Here is a 22,129-nt window from a genome sequence, read left to right as displayed (position 1 = left end):
GTCTCCCCACCCAATCCATCCTTTTCCTAAACTAAAAAGCCCCAGATATCATAACATTTCCTCATAGAGGAGCTGTTCATTTGTTCTGGCCACCCCACATTTCTTGTCACTGTGTCATCAATCTAAACTTGAATGGGTCCCACATAAAGAATTAGTCACTTTACTGCAGTTACCATTTATCCATGTACAATTCAATGCATCAACTGACAAATAAGAACATCAAACACCCTCGAGACCAACTTCATTTCAATGTGTCTATTGAAAGCTTTAGGGACCACACTTGACAGGCCCCCTGCACAATTGCATAGTTGTCAATTAGATTTTGTTGCTCTCCCTAATGCTGTACAAGAAGTGCAAGTAAGGATAGTGAATTTGTTTAAAATCATTTAAAAACAGGTCAGAATAAACTGGTCATATATCCCCTTAAGGGTGTAGGTCAGAGATACTTGCTTTGTTTCAACCGTAAGCCAAGTTGTGCAGGGATCTTGTCAGCAGCCACATAATAGTACTATGGAGTCTTGATAACAGGAATTAATATGTTGGGAAAATACTGTTTTCTGAAGATCTTGCCTAAAACTTATGAACATGTAAAGGGACAAATCAGCATAACTTAAAACCATTACAACGTGTGGTCAAGCAAAAATAGTCTTTATTCAAATTTAATGGAAACAGGGGCCACTGTACTTTGCAAGATGGGGAAAAATAAAAAAATATAAAACAAGGATATTGTCACAATACCAGAATGTGGAACTCTACTCCCCCCCTCCCTTCCTATGGTTTACTGTAGGTATCTATTTTTCTTGACTGTGCTATTAACAAACTCTGCAAGTCCAAAATATGAAACAAAAGTAATATGAAATTTAAGACTCTGCACTTTTCACTAAATGGCGTACATCAAAGGGCATCAATTTAAGGGCAAATTGTTGAAATTACCATACCTACCTAGGAGTCATCATTCCAATCTTAGAAGCCCATCGAAACACAGTGCTCATTCTCTATGGCTATTCTGGAAATCCAGGAAGATGATCTGATGAGACTCTCAGTATTATTTTCCAGAATGTGCAACAGAGAGGGAGCACTGGACTGAACACTTAAGACACACCATTGTGGGGCGGGGTTTTAAAAATGTACAGCAGTGACATGTGTTCTACTCCAATCACTTGTGCTACAACTACCAAACATGTACAAAAGACTTCTCATAGAGCTCTAAGTGTGGTTGCAGCAAGTTTAGGATCTGGACCGAGACCTTGATCTAGATCGGGAATGCGATCTAGAGGCAGACCGCGATCTAGACTTGGATTGGGATCTTGGCTTTGAAACAGATTTGGATCTGGAGCGAGATTTTGATCTGACATTTTGTTTAGAATTGGAATTTGACCTGGACCGGGATTTACAGCGGGTGTCCATTTCCTCACCCTCACTTTTTGCTTCCTTTGTGTCTGGTTCTGCTTTTATATGCTCTTTTTCCTTGGACTGAGATCTGGACCTGGATCTAGACCTGGATCTAGACCGTTCTTGGTCTTCTCTCTTTTTCTTCTTGCTGCTAGACTTGCTGTCACGTTTACTCCGCCTCTTGCTTTTCTCACTTCTGCTGCGACTCCTGCTCCTGCTCCTACTGGCCTCTCTGCTCCTCTTCCTACCTTTCCTCTTGTCCTTACTTTTGCTACGGCTCCTGCTCCTACTCCCCTCTTTGCTCCTACTTCTCGCCTTGCTGACACTCTTCTCCCTCTCTTTACTTCTACTGCCCCTCACACTGCCCCTCTCCTCTTCTGCTTTCTCTTTACTGCCACTCCTACTCCTGCTTTTACTCTTACTCTTTTCCTTGCTAGGACTTCTACTTTTTGCTCGGTCATCATCATCAACATCGTCATTATTCTGCACCACATCCTCTGGCTTGTCTTTACTTTTACTTCGGGATTTCTCTGCACTTCTGCTGCGGCTCCTGCTTTTATTATCTTTACTCGGACTCCTGCTTTTTGCTTTTTGGCTTCGACTTTTGCTTCGGCTGCGACTCTTGCTTCTGGAATGGGATCTTGACCTAAGAAGCAAAACCAAAAGTAGCAAAGGAATTCTTATATAAATCTTCATGAGTTATCGGCAGGAATGAAATTTAGCCTCTGTGATTTTATTACTCAAACAGAAGCTTGCAAGTCTTACCCTGTTGAAATAATTGAACTTGTATTAGTTTCCGCTCATATGTTCACTATGTTCCCTCCTTGCACATTTCCCGGGGGGCATTCAGTGTTTGTTCACATTTTAAGAACTTCCTATACTGTACTGTAACCAGAATCTGACTTGTGTGTTGTAGCACTCAAATGAGTATTATTGCTACAGAAACAAATCACACAAGCTGTTAATAAATAAAACCCACAGGAAGGGGAGAGAAATAGAACAGTAAGGGATCAGTATCTAGATTTTAAAGCTAATGAGGGTAATAATGGGATCTGGAATTCAAGAAAAAAATCAAAGCAAAAATCACTGCAAATTAGGGATCTATAATGATTAGATTTCACAGCTATGTACGCAAGGTTTGTTCATGTTGACATCAGTTAAAATCACTTAATCAGTATCCTCTGAAGTATTTTGAAAATTATGTAACTTTGAGTTTGCTCTACCTGGATCGTGATCTGCTCTTTGAATGACTGCTTTTACTACTGCCACTACGACTCCTGCTTTTACGTGAGTGTCTGCTTCGAGAGCGGGACCTGAAAGAAAGAAAAAAATCATTGTTGTAGCTATAAGTCTTTACATATTTTTAGGAGACTCCTGAAACACGGCATAGCAAATGGGGGGGGGGGGGAGGTTACTGGGTTCTTTTTGTTTTTGTTTTGATTAAGTATAAATACCTCAGGTTTGTCTTCCCTTCACCCATGCACAATAATTCTCTGTGTCTGATCCTGGTTTGTGGCTAAGCATATGCAGCTGTTTTGTCTAATCTGGCAAACTACAGGACCATGGAAAGCTGCCTTATATCAGGGAAGAGATCAATAGATGCAGCGGCTCTCCAGCTTCAGATAGGGGTAGAAAAAGCTCCTGACATCCAGAGATGTCAAGGATTCTGCTACTCTGCTACTGAGCTATGGCTCTACCCAGGTCTCACTCTGGCTTCCAACTGTGATTTGTAAGGCATGAACACAGTTTGCTGGCTTGAATGAAATTGCTAACTTTGGCTGTGCCTCAAACCAAGATCAGAGGTGGAGATTAGTAATGAGTAAACCTAAACTCTCATCTGTTTGATCATGGTTGGAATTAACTTTAAAGCACCCCTCTATTTCCATCACACAACAAGAGAACTTCACAGTTCTGCAACTCACCATTGTTCCTGCAAGGTTAACAAAGCAAGGGTGCAATACATTACTTTCCAGCAGCTCTAACAAACGTTTGCCCTGCCAAGGAGTGTTGTGAACAGACTTACCTCGAATGAGTCCGACTTCTGGAGTAGGAGCGGCGCCGCCTGGACCCAGGCCTGTCTTCCACTAGCCTTATCTTCCTACCATTTACTTCTGTCCCATCCAGCTTTTCAAGGGCTCTTTTCATGTCAGAATAGGATTTGAACTCAATCACACCTTCATTCTTTCTACCTTTGTGTGCGTCAGCATACGTCACTTCACCTGCCTGACGCATATAATCCTGGAAGACAGAACATTGCCTGTGAATACACCTATGCTTTCAAGCTGATTCTGTCTGTTATCATCCCCCCTAGGTCAGAGCTTTCCAAGCTGTGTATCGTGACATGTTAATGTGTTGGCTGAAGTGTGTAGGTGTGTCGTGCAAAGGCTCCCTGCGATCCTCCTAGGGCTGGAAAGGGTTTAGTTTAACCTCTAGTTTGCAAGTAACACAGAATTACTGTGTCGTGAAAAGATGCATGTCTAAAAATTGTGTCACCAACAATGAAAAGTCTGGAAAGCTCTGCCCTAGATGCTGCAACTGAAAAGCACACTAGACTGCATTTCTTTTTCAAAGTGTGCATGTGAGAATGTTCAGCTGAACACTACACCAAGCCTCACCTCTGGCCTAAAATACAAGGAGCACAGTGGTCTATTACCAGAAGCAATTCTAACCTCAGACATTCTGTTTGAAGATGTTACTGTTGGGCTGGCAAAGGAGGAACAATACTGTCCAATTACTGGTGAAAATGGCCAGAAAGGATAAAGCAGATAGTGTAATTCAACAGGGACTATCCTGCTTGGATATTATTGCATCTGCTTTCGCATTTGCTTAGCTCAAGCAATTCAACCAAGACTTCATAGACTGCATGCATAGCAGACTTTTCAGCCTTCCTTTTCTCTGCACACATCCTTCTGCATCCCAGTTTGCATTATGGGGTCTATCACCCTTAATCTCCTCAAAGTGGCCGCAGTACTATTTAAGTCCACTGCCTTCCAAGGGAAGCAGGCCAATGTGAAACATGACAGTAAACCACAAGAGCCAGGAAACCAGAGGAAAGAACCCCCATTCCCTGCAAGCTGGCTGTTTGGGAAGGTTTTCAAAACGCATAGCAACATGTGAGTTTAGGTACAAAACCTTGTATTACTTCAGAAGCATCTTATCTGCATTTATGCACATGAGGGTCTTTTTTTTACCATCAAGCAGTCTATATAACTTTCATGAAACAACTAAATGAAATAAAACATCTGAAATAGTAAAATATTCAGTGTGCACAATAACTGCACAGGCTGAAACCCTCATGCTCAAGGAATCATAGAATCATAGAGTTGGAAGAGACCACAAGGGCCATCGAGTCCAACCCCCTGCCAAGCAGGAAACACCATCAGAGCACTCCTGACATACGGTTGTCAAGCCTCTGCTTAAAGACCTCCAAAGAAGGAGACTCCACCACACTCCTTGGCTTATCACTTTTACTGTTCTCTGTTGTGCTTTGTACACTGCAGTAAGAGTTAACACAATGTCAGTTACTCTGGACGGGTGGTGGTATTCAGCTAAGCATAGATCCATTGAAATTAATTACCTTAGTAATGTTCACAAATTTCAGTGGGTTTACTCTGAGTAAAGCATAACTGAATACCACCCAGGGTTTCCATGAAAAATATGTTTGCGTGGACCACAGGCCAAAAGCAAGGCTTAAAAAGAGAAGCACAATTTATGTTTTCAAACCTTTATCAGCACTAGCAAAGGCACAGAGATGGCATACCTTCAAATCCTGCCAACTGCAACGACTTGACAGATTTTCAACGATCAATCTGTATTCAGTACGGGTCGGAGGACCGTACTTATCTCTTCCACTTCTTCTATAACCATATCCACCTTTAGAGGTGATAAGCAGATGGAATACTTCAGGTAAGGTAGTGGAGCCAGGTGGTTAATCTATACCCCCAAAGAAAATAAAAACTAGTCTACCCAACAGCCGGTAAATACATTTAGTTCCCCCCTCCCATTAGCCTGAACTACATTCTCAGTGTTAAAAATTTTATGTTATGAGAGTCAGACATTTAAAAAGGTCTATATACATTATGTCTAGAACATTAGCACATAATTAAAAGACTGTATATTTTATATTTACTATTAAAATTAAACATGCAACTAAGTTTAAGTTAATAAAAAATAATGTTTTTGAAAACAAAACAAAAAAAAAAAAAACCAAATCACTATAGTCAGTTACTAATGTTACTTACATTGATTTAAAGCTTTCTGAATATATAACATGAATAAAGGTTTCAGGCACCTATTTCAGTTTAATCACATCTGTCTCTAACCCTTGGGGTCCTCACCACCCACGTCTAATGGGAAAAGGTTGCGGTCGTCACATGGCTTCCTTTTTGGGTCAGCCAAGGGCCACAAAGGTCAAAGAGCCACTCATGGAAAGGCAACCCAGGGTCAGCAAATGGAACAGGCAGTCATCTTAGCCTCAAAGGACTCTTAATTGAAACATTGAGGTCTTTGTTAAGTCTATGTTAAACAATCACATTACAAATAAACCATTCATATATTTACAAAATAAAATAATGAAAATTAAAGGTCATTCAGTTAATTACAGTTTAAAAAGTTGAATATATTAATATCTAAATATTATTACTTTAATAAAATCTACAGTAATCAAACTTTACATTTTTAATTAAAAAATACTGTTTTTAAATGTGTTTAAATAGAATAAAAGGCACCAATGCAACGGTATGTTAGTGCTTACTGCGTCCAGAACCGTAACTGCTGTCGCGGCGAGGGCCCCGGGCATGCTCAACAATTACACGTTCCCCACAAAGATCTTTGCCATTTAGCTCATAAACAGCGTCATCAGCATCACGCACATCATCAAACTCAACAAAGCCATACCTAAGGGGAGACAAAAACAGTTCCAGCATCAACCACGTCAACAGTTACCTTCACAATTCTGGCCAACAGTGGCATGGGCTTTGAAGATCTATGCAGAATGGGAGCTGTTGACAAGCATCTCTCTCCAAGTGTAGCCTTAGAAGTTCAATGGTAACAAAAGTATGGCATAAGAATAGCTGTCAAGTCTTACCATAGGGCAAAAGAGGCTGATATACCTCAAGAAAAGCTTTGTCGCAAATAGTAGAAAATGACGACTGGCTGCCATAACAGCACTCAAAAGTGTGTTATTCCTATCTCTTCATGACTTCATTATTCATCACCAGTTATTTGAAGTATATTGTAAATAATGTGTAACATTTATAGGCATACATGTATATGGGTGCTCCCCCATTTTCAAATTTGAGCAGGCATCAGTTTTAGATAAAGCGACTATTGATCATTGCCAATTTTACCACTTGACTATACCTTTTAACATCAGGAAATTCAAGGCTTCCTCTACTGGCTATCAAAACACCAAGATTAGTGTTAGCAGTTCTATGTGGTTTGCTTGACCATACACTTCATGGTTTTCTTTTGTCAGTTTATTATATTTTATTTCCAAAGGCAACATTCCCAAAAGGAATAGAATTTTCAGGAGAATAATCACATTAACTGCAGTAATTTTTTCTAACCAGGAAAAAGGGTATTGTTTGTACTGCTCCAGATATTTTTTTATTTTTGTGCTGGTCATCTTTTTGCTATTGTAATCTCTTATTGTTGAAAATCTGGAAGAAACCATATTCCTAAGTGTTTTATTCAAGTAACATTCCATTGTAGACCTCTGAATTTTACATATTCCTCTTGCAAATCAGGAGGGATATTGATACTGAATTATTCAGATGCAGAAGTGTTTCTATCCAGATTGCTGCTTGCATATAGTGAGGTTTTAAATTATTTCATGCCAATGAAAACAAAACACTACTACAATGACCTCATTCAGCAAGATTTTTAGGAAGTGAAAATTGTAAGATTTCCCCTCAAAGTCTAAGCATCAACAATTTCAGTGAACAAGCAACTTCTAATAATGCTTGCTAGACATAATTAAGAGGAAAGAAATAAAATGTTCAATGGCCTCCAAAGACGAACAAGGAAAAAACCAGAAGCAGCAAGTTTACAAGTTATTGTCCAAATGTGTAAACAACAGCAGGTTTAGCATCCATCTCTAGTGTGGGAGTGTGGGTACAGAAGATGAACACATGCTTTGGTTTTGCAGGAAAGTTCAGCTCATTGCCAATGCCAAGAAAATATAGGGCAAACACTTTTCACAATGTGCACACTATCTCATTATACAAAAAAATGATTTTCAGTCCATACAACGAGCCTTTTAGGCCTTTGCACAGACTGAATGCACTACATTTTCCAGGATGATATCACAGTTCTTCCTCTGAGGAAGCCTGTTGGGTCAGGTGCAAAAAGAGTTGCATCCCCATTCCAAGTGGCCTCTCCTGGAAGCTTTAGAAGTGGTGAAGTCCAGGAACTTTATTCTTATCTATAAACCACCTAATGCTTTGTGCTGCACATAAATTATTTAAAAACACAGACCCTTGCCTGCAGGCTTGCAATCTATACAGATAACAACAAAGGGGAAAGGGAGGGAAGAGGAAAAAACACAAATCCAGGAGGCAATTTTCTTAAACATAGTTAAGGGCTATAATGATCAGATGGCATTATCACTGCAAGAGGCAGTTCTAACTACGGAGGAGCCAAATGACGGTTGGTTTTTATCATTTAGTGACTTGCATGTCACATCTGTATGTATATCGCTCTTCTGCTGAAGAGCTCAAAGTGCCTTCACTCAGTTTATCCTCAAAATAACCTTGTGAGGTTAGTGACACAGAGAAGAGTGCCCAACTGTTAATGCTCACAGTTCTCTGTTGTGGAATAAGAGAGACAGAAGGGTTATTACTCTGAATTCTAATCAATATGGGCAACCTTTCACTATTCTAGCAATTAAAAATACTAGTATACCCAACTGACAACATGAACAAAAAAACGCATGTTACCAAAGCCCCTGATTGGGGAGGATAATGTTACGGTAAGTGTCTGTCACTAATTGGACAGAATTAAGTCCTTGTCAAAAAAAGTTCCTCTCAGTCTGTTAGTTGTATGACCCATATTTCCTCTTCCTCTAATTTCTTATCTCCTACTTGCCATTATCTTCCCTTTATGTGATCTAGGCCAGTCTCACTGTTCTCAGAGGAGCCTATGTTCACACAAATGTAAAGACAGTAGTACTAATCAAAATAAATGGGACTAGGACCAGGGATTCACAATATCACTCACCACACTTATCATGGTAAGTGCTTGGAAAACTTCTGATGAACAAGTCCTGTAGCTGCAGAAATGTGGTCCCCACTCACTCTGCAGCTCCAATGTTTGGAGGAAACCTAGGATTTGTTTTTGCTCTGTGCTTTTCAGGAATGGATTATAGGGCAAGTGCAAAGAAAAAACAAGAATGTGTGATTGTCCTTGACCTTGGACTGACTTTCAAAGGTATGGGTGAGATCAGGAACTAGACCCTATTCATTGAGAGAGGAGAATGGTCCTGTTGACTAACAAATTTTGCTTGATGAATCTGTAGACTTCTGGACGAGATAGATACAGTATTTTAGACTGGCCCACTTTGAACATCATATTAAACCATAGGTTAGCTTGACAAAAACAAGCTATAATGATCCTCAGACTCATGTGCCCTTTGCTCCTCTTCTGGTACGACTGAGATAAGTTATGAAGCTTTCACTTCCACATAGATTAACAGCAACTTGTCAGGTTTTCCGAACCAACAAGATTAAGCATAGTTTGGTTTATCTATGGTTTGTTTGAAACAGACGAACTTTAAACCATGGGTTTTGAAGCTGGCTTGTTTAAACAAACCTGAATTAAAATTAACCTGAGTTTGTATTCAGATGATATGCTGAACTGTGGCTAACTGAAATCAGAAGTGAAAACTTGTGCTCTGTTCCTAAAAGCTGTTTCAGGGTAGAGGGGGAGTATGCATATCTAATTTTCTAACACTGTGCAAGCCTAAGCCTCACTGCAGCTTGTACTTGTCACACTTAGTGTGGCATCAGATTACTGCCTCTGTAGTATTCCAGCTTCACATTACAGCTTAATCTACCCCAAACTTAAAACAATGAATTTAAAATCTCCTGCAAACTAAGCACCTATGGCCAGCATTAATTCTGAGCATAAACTGAAAAATGAAGAACTGAAAAACAAGATATCTTACAACTTGCAGTTAATTTGTAATTGTTTGCTAAGCATTAATGAAAAAGATGACAGCCCCAACAAATAAAACTAACGCAGTTATTCTGAGGAAAACCACAATACAGTATTGTTCTACACCTGAAAATTGTTCTTGTTAGTCCAACAACATACCTGCTACATAAAATAATAAAAAAAATGTATAGAACTGTGATTTTAGATCCAGGGCAAATTACCGTAACAGTGGTCTGTTGAAAGATTTTTAGATAGCTATATGAAATAGCATATATAAAGAGAGAAAGGCAGATAACTCCAGAATTCTAAAGTAAAGGTGGGATCAGTTTAAAATTATACTGCATTTAGCACTGATAACATGGTGCTCAAAACCTGGAGCTCATCTTTTACTTCCAGCACTGAGACAGGATTCTTTGTGCCAATATAAGAATGAATTTAGCCCAGCAGAATGCCAAAGACAGAGAACAGAAGAAAGATAATGTGAGCTTGTGAAACAGATAGCTATATTATAGCAATATAGGGGGGCTTAGGAAGTTTACATGTTACCAGATCAACAAAATTATCCTTAAGACACCAATCAGCCCTCCATATGGGAGGAGGGTTTTTTTTGGGGGGGGGGGAGGAAGAGGGCACGAGGACAAGGCAGAAGGGCTTCTGAAGTCCAGATCTTCTGCCAAGAGAATGCCTATGAAAACACCTTTATGTGTGGTGCAAAGGCTCTGGCAGCTAAGCCACTTGTTTACAGATGCACTGCCCATCAATCTCTGACAATGGGAAAGAGTTTTGTGAGGGGCATGAATTGTATGGGTTAGCAGCATATCTACAGATGTCAACCATCCACATTCTATCCCCAAGAATGTCAGAAATCAACACCGGGATACCATTTACAAGTATAACTTACATGTTACATACTTTTTGTTCCAGAGGAGAATCAATCCATAAACTCTTTCTAGAATGCCAATTTGCTGTCTGCCCATATATAATGAACTGCTACAGAATGAATTACAGACTCATCATTCTTACAGCTCAAAGTACACATTACTTTCCCTGGCAGTGAGTCACAGAACTAGTTTTTCATTATTATTTTTTTTATTAAAATTTTTATTACATTTTCAGTTTACAGAAAAGAAAAAGAACAAACCAGAAAAAAGAAAGAAAGAAAAACAATCCAACTTTCAAAATACATTTTTAGGTTACTAACTGGACTTCCCCACATCTCCCTCACCCTGCGTTCTTTACAATAAACATATCAGCAAATTATTACCTTGTTTCGTATCTTATTTATATCTTTCAGAGTGTTTTACTTCTAAATTTAAAGTACCTTTTGTCAAATATTTATACCTTAAGATAATACATAAAATAACTTTAAATTTCAACTTTTTCTTACTTATAACTTAACTTTCTATTTTCCTAATCTAATTGCAGGAGCTAAAATTTCCAAGTCATGCAGATTCTTAACATTCATACAACTTATAATGTTTTTGTAAATAGTCCTTAAATTTCTTCCAGTCCTCTTCCATTGTCTCTTCTCCCAGATCTCGGATTCTGCCAGTCATTTCAGCCAGTTCCATATAGTCCATCAACTGCGTCTGCCACTCTTCCAGCGTGGGAAGGTCTTGTATCTTCCAATATTTTGCAATGAGTATTCTTGCTGCTGTAGTTGCATACATAAAAAAAGTTCTATCCTTCTTTAACACCTTTTGGTCCACAATGCCCAGGAGGAAGGCCTCTGGTTTCTTAGGGAAGGTGTATCTAAACACCTTTTTTAACTCATTATAGATCATTTCCCAGAAGGCCTTCACTTTTGGACAAGTCCACCAAAGATGAAAGAATGTCCCTTCAACCTCCTTACATTTCCAACATTTATTATCAGACCGATGATATATTTTTGCAAGTTTGACTGGGGTCATGTACCACCTATATATCATTTTCATAATATTTTCCTTCAGGGCATTACATGCCGTGAATTTCATTCCAGTGGTCCATAACCTTTCCCAGTCTTCTAACATAATGTTGTACCCAATATCCTGAGCCCATTTTATCATGGCTGATTTGACTATCTCATCCTGGGTGTTCCATTTAAGCAGCAAGTTATACATTCTCGAAAGCGCCTTGGTCTTAGGTTCTAACAGTTCTGTCTCTAATTTCGATTTTTCCACCTGGAATCCTATTTTTTTGTCTGACTTAAAAACCTCTTGAATTTGAGCATAATGAAACCAGTCTTGCACCCTATTCTTTAATTTTTCAAAGCTCTGCAGCCTCCAATTATCTCCAATTTTTTCTATTATTTCCCAGTATTTCGGCCATCCGGCCTCCATATTGGGTTTTTTTCGAACCTTGGCCTCCGCTGGTGATAACCACCTCGGGGTCTTACCTTCCAATAAGTCTTTGTATTTTGTCCAGACCATAAATATAGCTTTCCTGACAATATGGTTTTTAAACATTTTATGAACCTTTACCTTATCGTACCACAAATATGCATGCCATCCAAAAACATTATTATACCCTTCCAGATCTAGGACGTCAGTGTTCTCAAGGAGTAACCAATCTTTCATCCAGCAGAAAGCCGCAGCTTCATAATATAACCTTAAATCTGGCAGGGCAAACCCCCTCTCTCTTTTGCATCCGTTAATATTTTAAATTGAATTCGGGGCTTTTTGCCCTGCCAGACAAACCTAGAAATATCTTTCTGCCACTTCCCAAAACACTCCACTCTGTCCACGATCTGTAGGGTCTGAAACAAAAATAACATCTTCGGCAATACATTCATCTTTATAGCTGCAATTCGACCCAACAAGGAAAGTTTCAATCTTGACCAGATCTCTAAATCTTTCTTAATTTCTGACCAGCATTTTTCATAATTATCTTTAAATAGATTCAAATTTTTGGCAGACAAGTTTACCCCTAGGTATTTTACCTTTTTAACAACATTTAACTCTGTCTCTTTCTGAAACCCATCTATTTCCAAAGGTGTCAGATTTTTCTCCAAAACCTTGGTTTTTTGCTTGTTCAGTTTGAACCCCGCTACCCGACCAAATTCATAAATTAATTCTAACACTCTCTTCGTACTAGATTCTGGCTCCTGTAGTGTTAAAACCAAATCATCTGCAAAAGCTTTCAATTTAAATTGTTTCACTCCGACCTGTATTCCTTGTACCAACCGGTCTTCCCTAATCATGTTCAAAAGCACCTCCAGAACAGAAATAAATAACAGGGGGGATAGGGGGCAACCTTGTCGTGTTCCTTTTTCAATTTTAAATTCTTCTGTCACCACATTGTTTACTATCAGTTTAGCTTTCTGCTCTGAATAAATTGCCTCTATTCCATTTTCAAACCCCCGTCCCACTCCCATCCCTTCCAAATTTTTCTTCATAAACCTCCAAGAAATGTTATCAAAGGCCTTCTCCGCATCAACAAAAATTAACACTGATTTTGTATTAATGTTGGTTTGCAAAAGTTCCAAAATATCAATAATATTCCTAGTATTATCAGACAAATGTCTTCCTGGGAGAAAGCCTGCCTAGTCCTTGTGAATTACTTCATTTAATACTTTTTAAAATCTACTTGCCAAAATATCTGCAAAAATTTTGTAATCCACATTTAGGAGTGAGATGGGACGGTAGTTCTTAAGTTGAGTCTTTTCAGTTTCCACTTTAGGGATCAATGTGATGAAGGCTTCTTTCCACGATTCCGGTGCCTTCTTCCCCTCCAAAATCTGATTGCATACCTCCATTAATGGTTGTATCAAATAATCTTTCAATATCTTATAATACTTGGAGGTAAGCCCATCCGGACCTGGAGATTTGCCTAGTTGCATATTCTGGATGGCACCCTCTATTTCTTGTTGTGTTATTTTATGATTCAGGATTGTTCTCTTTTCCTGGGCAAGTTTTGGTAAACCATTTGTTTTCAAAAATTGGTCTATCTCCTTCTCCTCTTGTGGCCCTTGAGTATAGAGCTTTTTGAAATATCTCTGGAAACACTTCCTAATTTCTTCGGGTTTCTGGATATCTTTCCCTTCAATCTCTAGATTGGTGACTGTATTCAATTTTTGTCTCTTTTTCAATTGCCATGCTAATAGTTTCCCACACTTGTTAGCTGATTCAAATGATCTTTGTTTCATTTGTTTAATTTTCCACTCAACTTCTTGATTTATCAATTTCGCGTACTGTGCTTGGTAAAATTTAATTTCTCTCAAGATCTCCTTCGATTTTGGCTTAGATCTCAACTTTTTCTCTCCATCTCTTATCTTCTCTAAAATCTTATCTTTTTTCCCATTCCAGATTCTTTTCTTTATCGTGTTCTGTTGTATCAGAAACCCTCTCATAACTGCTTTGCTTGCATCCCAGATTCTTCTCCTTTCCACCGTAGTATTCAAATTTATTTCAAAATAATCTTTCAAGGTTTTTTGGGCCTTCTTCACAATCTCCTGATCTCTTAATAGGGTGTCATTCATTTTCCATCTAAAGGAGCCGATTGGAGTAAGTCTTAATTCCATTTTCATAGCGTTATGGTCGGAGCAGGTTTTTGGGCAGATTTCCACTTTTCTAATCATAGGTGCCAGCCTTCTAGTTGTCCATATTTGGTCTATTCTTGTCCATGACAGATGAGCCTCAGAAAAGAAAGTTCCTTCTCTACCTAAGGGATTCTTAGTCCTCAAAATATCGATTAAGTCCATATTGTCAGTTAGTTCAAAAAAAGTTTTGGGTAGTCTGCCATCTTTTGTTAGACTTAGGTCTTGTGACTTATCCATATTTGTAGAGACCACTCCGTTCATATCTCCCATCATAATGATGTTGGTGTAGTCCAAATAGTCCAGGATTGTTTCATGCAGTTTCCTATAAAATTCTGATTTCCCCTCGTTCGGTGCATAAATTCCTAATAGCAAAAATTTTTCTCCTTGGGCCTGTATTTCAATAGCCAAAACTCTTCCTTGCTCATCTTTAAATAAAAATTTTGGTGACAGGCTCTCCTTTGCATAAATCACCACTCCTCTTTTCTTTACTTTATCCGATGAGATAAATTCTTGGCCTAATCTTTTATTAATCAAAACTTTTCTATGGAGCCTGGTCACGTGTGTTTCCTGCAAGCAGATGATGTCCAATTGTTCTTTTTTCAATATATGAAAAATTCTTCTTCTTTTCTCTGGGGAATTTCCGCCATTTATATTCCAACTAAGAAGCTGCAGAGACATCCTGGGTCAATCTATTGGTCCTGTGGTGACGTCCCTTTCTTTTGGTCCTCTGGTCCCGAGGGTGTAGGTGCCAGTATAGGTGTAAGCGGTGGAGGTGGCCAGGCTCCTGTTGTCCCTTTCTGTAGATCCTCTTCGTGGTCGTTCAAGAACTTTTGTTGGTCTTCTGCTGTTCTAATTTTAACTTTCTTTCCTTTGAAATTAAAAGATAGTCCTTGAGGAAACTCCCACCTATAAGGAATTGAGTTGTCTCTCAGTAATTTTGCAAGTTCTATATACGTCGCTCTAAGATCCAAAAGCTGTTTTGGTATGTCTCTGTAAATTTCAGCTCTGTTGCCGTGGATGTCAAGTGATTTTCCAAAATGAAGGCCTAATATTTTATCTCTCGCTTGCTTAGATCTTAAAATGATCAAACAGTCTCTGGGTTTATCCCTCCTCGTCACTCTTCCCAATCTGAAAGCAGTCACAATTTTAAAATCCTTATCCTCTTCAATACCCCAGAACTTTGAAAATTCTAATGTCAGATAACCAATCAGATCTTCCTGTTCAAGTTCTGGAATAGCTCTAAGTCTAAGATTGCTTTCCCGATTTCTCAGTTCAGTCATCGACCAGTAGGCCTGCTGTTCACTAATCTGTTTATGCAACGGCTTCACCTCCACCTTTAATGCCTCAACTTTCAAGTTGGCTTCCTCTGCTTTTTGTTTGGCTTCCTCAGCCAGTTTGTAATTCTCTGTTGTTGCTTCTTGAAGATTCCCAATTGCTTGTGTGTGTTGAGCCACCTGGTCAGTCAATTTATTTATTGAGGATGTGGCTTGATCAATTTTAGTCGAATGTTCGTCCGCCTTTTTATTTAGAATTGCCAGTTGTTCTAGGATCTGATTTAAAACTTTTTCAGATCCTCCTGAAGCCATATCCCCTGTAGATGTCTGCTCAACAGCCCCTTTTTGTATTTCTAGAACAGCTGGGACAGATGATCTACGTGGTTGGGAAGTCAAAGTTGTTTGTACCAATTGTTTTGCCTTTATTTTAGCCAGCCTTGTTTTCCCTGCGTCACTCATTCCAATCCCGTCTGTGTATCAAGGTCAGACTGTATGTGTTCCCATGAGAGAGACAGTTCCAAAGTATAAACAACCAGGCAGCAGAGAATCAAAACAAAATATAGTTCCCAGAGAATTATAAATCCAAAGTCCTCTAGGGGGAGTAATAAAGTTCAACCGAAAGAAAGAGGTTTTTCCTTCTTTACAGTCCCAATAATCCAAAGAAGAAACAACTGAAGTTCTAAAAGGTCTTTTAGTTTCTTTTTAGCATTAAGCTTTTCCCAACTTAATACAAAGTCTCAGAGAGGGTGCAAGAAACAGTTTCCCTATTTCTTCTATGGTGTAACGTTTACATGCAACACTTTCAACCTTAAAAACAATATCAGCAGTTTGGCAGTTTGACAGTTCTTCTTTACCCTGGCAGCCCACGGATTTGGTTTCTTCAATTATTTATAAATCCCAAAGGAAGAAGGAAGATCCAGTCAGAAAATCAACATAGATACTCCGAAATTGTCTCTTTTAATCCCTGCCAAAAGTTCAATAGTCTGCACGATAATCCAATCTTTTTTATAGTTCTTTCAAAGCGCTTCCCGCTTGTCAAACTTTGCTTTGATCTCTTTAGCACGGTCGGGAAACGGACTTCCTGGTTACGTTTCCCGTTTTCAGCCAAATTAAATACTTTAGTCCCGATAATTTTTAAGTCCCCTTACTCACGGGTTGTAGTTGCAAATCTGATGTTCCAAGAAGAAAGGTCGGCGCTCATCAGCAGCAGCCGCGCGGCTTTGCTTCCTGCAGAAAGAGCGATGAACTCACAGCGCCGCTCCCCCTTTCACGTTCCGGAGCCCCTTACGGGGTTCCTTCTCCGTTTCTTGGGGGGGCTTCTGGCGCCCGCCGAGTCCCACGGCCACGAGCTCACTCTGCCCGTGGTTTTTCTTGATGGGTCGCCGCTATGCCGCAGCGAACGACCCTTTTCTGCGGAGCCCCTCTTCAGAGCACGAAGAGGACCGCCATTGCTGTTTCGCGCCGCCTCCGGAAGTCCACAGAACTAGTTTTTCAGGGCCTAAACTCTTTGCTGAGAAACCTCCACTGTTCAACAAATTATTAGGAACAGAAGAATTGCCTTGCTGGATCAGATCAACACCTGTCAAGTCTAGCATTCTGCTTTCAACGGCTGCTTTCAACGGTTGCCAGTCAAAGCCAGACAATGTGGTGTTCAAAGATTATGTGGATGTTTTTAACACAGAAGGTCCATTTAGCTATCATGACTATTAATACTGGCTACCCCTGAATTTGGGTGATTCCTAATGGCACTGTGCACCATATAAGTCTTTCTGCACTGTAGTTTTTGAACAAGTTTTCCATCATGACTCTCAGATATTCAACCGTACAGTTCCAAAGTATGAAGTTCTGTATGTTTCAGCCAATTTAGATCCATCACTGCACCTTTTGCTTTTTGAAACTAATTTTATTAGTTTGGAAGGGTCTTTTTGGAGCTTATCAATGACCACATTTGGATACTGCAAGGATGGGGAACCTGTGGCCTTCCCAGATGCTGATAGATTACAATTCCCGCCATCCCTGACCGCTGACCACAGGATCTACAACCCACTGGCTTAATAAGCTGAGTTCTGAAGGAGCCTTATGGCCATACACAAACCTCCTTCATCACAGTGAGCAAACAAGTCATTAAGTTTCCCATGACTGGCTACCTCACAGTTTACCTCACAGAAAATTTATGACGGATCATGAGGGCAGAAGCTTTTTTATTATTATTCTGTGTCAGGGCAGGAGTAATTTCCATTTCTGTCAGTTGTCAGTCACATGTATGAATAACAATACACTTAATTAAGGAAGAACTCTCCCTCCCCAACCCAGGTAATACCTATACCATACTACAAAGCTGATGTTCATGCAAATACTTTAATGTTTTCAGACGAAATGTGCATACGTGGAATATACTGAATGCCCATATGATGCCATATTCACAAGGCCTGTAGAAACTGCATTTCTTGCATATGTAGCACATGGAGACTAATCAGAAAACCTGGGATGCACACATCCCAGGATACCCATTATGGCGTGGGAAACAATCTCTAAATCAATAAGCTATGAGGGCCAATCTTTGCCTATTTCAAGCAAGGAAATCTGTACTCTCTGCATCACTGTGCAAGAGTTTCAGCATGTTAACTTTACAGCAGAAACATTTCAGATGCATCCTTCTTTCCACAATGCAGCATTTAAAAAGTGTTCTAAGGCTGTGCCCTCCTGCACACTTACATGGTAATGAACCCCAATTAGCACAGTGGTACAGCTATTACTTTTCTACCTAAGTAAATACACCTAGAACTTTGTTGTTAAGCACAGCACTCTCTCTCTCTCTCTCACACACACACAGTGAGTCCCAATGAATTTCATGGAGCTTTTTCCCAAGTAAGCACATATAAGTGTCAATCTCAAGACGTAGGCTGCAATCCTAAACACTTACTGTGCAAGGACTAATAGTGGGACTTCTAAGATAACATGTATAGGACTATGCTGCTTTACAGGTGCAAAAACCCTAACACCACGGAAAGCCATCTAATTAGATTTTAATTTGATTTTGACCTGGTTTTAGGAGGTAATTTAATTATTGTTTGATTTTATACCAATGTTATATATATGATGTTAGCCGCCCTGAGCCCGACTTTGGCTGGGGAGGGCAGGGTATAAATAAAAGATGATGATGATGATGATGATGATTTCAAATTCAAACTTAGCACTGAAGTTTTTGTGTTAAAGGAAGGCAGGACCAGAGCACCAGAGCGGAGAAAATGCTTTGCAAGTACAGTATAAGGTCTCAGGTTCATTCTCCAGCATCTTTAGACAGGGCTCAGGGAGACCCCTATAGGAAATCCTGGACAGCTGCTGACAGCCAGTGTGGAGGCTGCACTGCTACTAGGATGTGCTGAAATTTTCAACTTCTATTTTCCAAAAAAGTGAGTAATAAAAAGTTGTAACATAACATGGAAATTCAAAATATATTTTGGTTAAATTAATATAATTTAGTTTTGCTTGGTAAGTAAAATGTGTTAAACTGCATAGAAATCATTAAAAATGATTGCCAAGTACTTGCCGTTATATTTTTTATTATCATTTTTATTTATTAATTAATCTTTAGAACTACCTAATTTTCAGAAGGTAAAATTAAAATTATTTGGTTTTTCAAAAGCACTTTACAGTCGTACCTTGATTGTCAAACGGAATCCACTCCGAAAGTCCATTCGACTTCCGAAAATGTTTGACAACCAAGACATGGCTTCTGATTGGCTGCAGGAGCTTCCTGCACTCAATCAGAAGCCTCATAAGCCGCATTGGACGTTCGGCTTCCAAAAAACATTTGCAAACCAGAGCACTCACTTCTGGGTTTGCGGCGTTTGGAAGCCAAAACATTTGAGTCGCAAGGCGTTCGAGATCCAAGGTACGATTGTATGTGCTTCATCACACGTAGACTTACCAAGCTAAATGCTGTCCAATCAGAAGAAAGGATAGCAGATTTGAATTCCCTGCACCCAGAAACGTATTTCCCAAGATCCCTCAGTGAAGGAATTTGCAAAACGGTCTGAGACGCATTATATGGGGGACTCTATATACTGTAAAAAGGTAAAGGGACCCCTGACCATTAGGTCCAGTCGTGGGGTTGCGGCGCTCATCTCGCTTTATTGGCCAAGGGAGCCGGCGTACAGCTTCCGGGTCATGTGGCCAGCACGACTAAGCCGCTTCTGGCGAACCAGAGCAGCGCACGGAAACGCCGTTTACCTTCCCGCCGGAGCAGTACCTATTTATCTACTTGCACTTTGACGTGCTTTTGAACTGCTAGTTGCTGCCAAATCTGGGGAATGGTCTGTTATGGAGCACACACTTTGCATGGATAAGGTCCTAGGTTCAAGCACCCCTGCCCTCACCACATCCTAAGAGCTGAGAGGGGTCCCTAGGGTCATCTAGTCCAACCCCCCTGGCAAAGCAGGAATCTCAGCTAAAGCATCCATAACAGAGGGCCACTCAACCTCTGCTTGAAAACCTCCAGTGAAGGAAAGCCCACCACCACCTTTCGAGGAAGTCCGTCCCACTGCCGAACAGCTCTTAACTGTCAGAAGAGCTCAAGTGGGAGAATTCCCGCCTGAAACCAGCTGCTGTCAGTCACGATACTGAGCTAGGCCGGGGTCGGTGGCGGCGGCTTCCTTACGCTCCTGCAGCGAAGTTCATTTTGAGAGGAAGGCCTTCGGCCCCCTCACCTCTCCGGTAGGGCAGAAGGGGCAGCGGGGCGCCAGACTGAGGGAGAAGCAGCTGCTCCCCCCACCACAAGGAAGGCCTAAAAACTGGAGCCGAGGGAGAAGCCCCTCTGCTCTGCCAATTCTGAAGGGTCCCGGGGGCAGCCACGGCGAGGCCCTTCCCGGGAGGGAGAGGAGGAGGCGGCGAGCGGGCGGGCGAGCAAGAAGCGCGCGCGGGAAAGGACGGGGAAAGGGCGCGCATGCGCTCTGAGGCCCCGGCCGCGCTGACAGGAAGAAACGAGGGATCCCGGGGACTAGGCCCGGCGGCGGCGGCGGAGACGCCTTACCCGTTCTTGAGATCCACCTCGAGGATCTTCCCGTAGCCCTTGAAGAACCGCTCCACATCCCGCTCCCGGGCCTGGTAGCTGAGCCGCCCGATGTAGACCCGCGGCATCTCCCTCGCCGACAGCCTCGCGAGGGCTGGCGCCGCGCACGACGGCGGACGCGGCCTCAGCGACAGCTTCGACCTGCGGAGCTCAGCGCTGAGCGGGAAGGGCGGGGGGGAGGGAGGGAAGAGACAGAGAGAGAGAGAAAGAGAGAGAGAGGGCGGGGGAGGGGCGGCAGGCGGCAGCGGACTTTTTTTTTCTTTCCCTCCTCTCCCTCGCCGGCGTAAGCACACACGCAACGCAAGGGCGTGCGCGCTGACGTAGGCGCGTCAGGTGACGCCGCGGGGCGGGCGGGCCCGAGAAGCGTTCGCTGCGGCGCTTTTCGAAGTTCGCTCGCCTCTCGGAATGGGCGGCGGCTCTTAAAGGGGACGCTCGGAGATGAGCCGGGGGGGGGGGAGGCGCTTGTCTTAACAGGCAGACATTCGGCAGGTGCGGTTCGCTCCCTCCGATCGCTTAGAGACAGAGTTTCACCAGTATCAAGCCATTGGCTTGATGAGCCGGGGCTGTATCCCGCGTTAGTAATACCCTAGAGCTGACCCACTGAAATTAATGGACGTGGCAGACTTAGGTCCATTAATTTCAGTGGGTCTGTTCGGGAGCTGAAGGCAATCAATGTGCTTTCATTATATGCGTGGCAGCAGGCATAAATCCACCAGGCGCAGCTATATTTATTCATTTTTAATGCAGCTAACGGATGCTAACGTTGCTGAGCACTAAGCCCCACTGAGTTCAAAAGTACTTGCTTGCTAATAAGCATGTTGACGATTACAATATAACCGCGTGATCATATGCATTTATTCATCTACACAATAGGGTGTCATATGCTAATTAATTAAAGAGCAGAAGTTTCTGCTGGAGTAACTCCCACATCGAGGGTGCAGTGAATTCTGTTTTGCTGTATTTATGTAGATTTTCCTTTTTTAAGAAAATGCTTTTATGTCTTACCTGTGCATTTCAGTCGTGTGTGTTTTTAACTTATAAACTGCCCAGAGAACTTCATGTTATGGGGTGGTGTACATATACAATACAATAAATAAATACCACTGTAAGTTGCTCCAAGGTATTTGATGTAGTAAGCGACCAATTTTTATTATATATACTCCACCCATCTGCCTGGGTTTCCCCAGCCACTCTGGATGGCTTACAGGATATCTAAAAACGTAATGAAAGCATATAATGATTAAATAAATGTGTTTAAGTTTGCAGACTAAATTTCCCTTTTGTCGCTAGGCAGAAGATCCGGCACACCATAACGCTCACAGACATGACAGCTTGTGACATCAGAAACCTGTGTTTGCATTTAAGGCATCAAAATGTTACATGGTACTTCACTTCAAGAAGTGATCTGCCAGATTGTAGTGAATGAAATCACTCGCTGACAGTTCCCTCTTGATTATATTAAGACCAATCTATATCATAGAAACATTTTTTAAAAACCCTGCCATATATAGAATCCAACCCTTGGTCCATTTAGCTCAGTGTTGTCAACACTGACTGGTCGTAGCTCTCTGGGGTTTCAGACATTCCCAGCCCTACCTGGAGATGCCAGGCGTTGGACCTGGGATTTTATGCATGGAAAGCAGATGCTGTACCACTGAGCTATGACTCTTCCCTAGATATATTCACATTTTCTGCAAGAAGGAATTCAATGGAGGTTATATC

The 22,129-nt window shown here is 41.1% G+C and overlaps 2 protein-coding genes across 2 annotated transcripts in view; one reads left to right on the top strand and one right to left on the bottom strand.

The window, feature by feature from the left end:
- The window catches only part of LOC307221734 (putative transmembrane protein 244), a 61,721-nt gene that overhangs the window by 20,345 nt on the left and 19,247 nt on the right, over positions 1-22,129 (top strand). The window lies entirely within an intron of this gene.
- SRSF4 (serine and arginine rich splicing factor 4) lies at positions 633-20,585 on the bottom strand. Its single transcript, XM_079986213.1, has 6 exons — positions 20,369-20,585; positions 6,146-6,288; positions 5,153-5,265; positions 3,416-3,630; positions 2,616-2,705; positions 633-2,038 (listed from the first exon to the last, which is right to left on the bottom strand). Exons 1-6 carry the CDS (start codon positions 20,473-20,475, stop codon positions 1,228-1,230), a joined length of 1,479 nt encoding a protein of 492 aa, XP_079842339.1. The 5' UTR covers positions 20,476-20,585; the 3' UTR covers positions 633-1,227.

This window comes from Podarcis cretensis (assembly GCF_951804945.1).
Source record: "Podarcis cretensis genome assembly, chromosome: 8".
In the NCBI taxonomy this organism is placed as follows: domain Eukaryota; kingdom Metazoa; phylum Chordata; class Lepidosauria; order Squamata; family Lacertidae; genus Podarcis; species Podarcis cretensis.
This window is presented reverse-complemented; position numbering and strand designations above follow the sequence as displayed.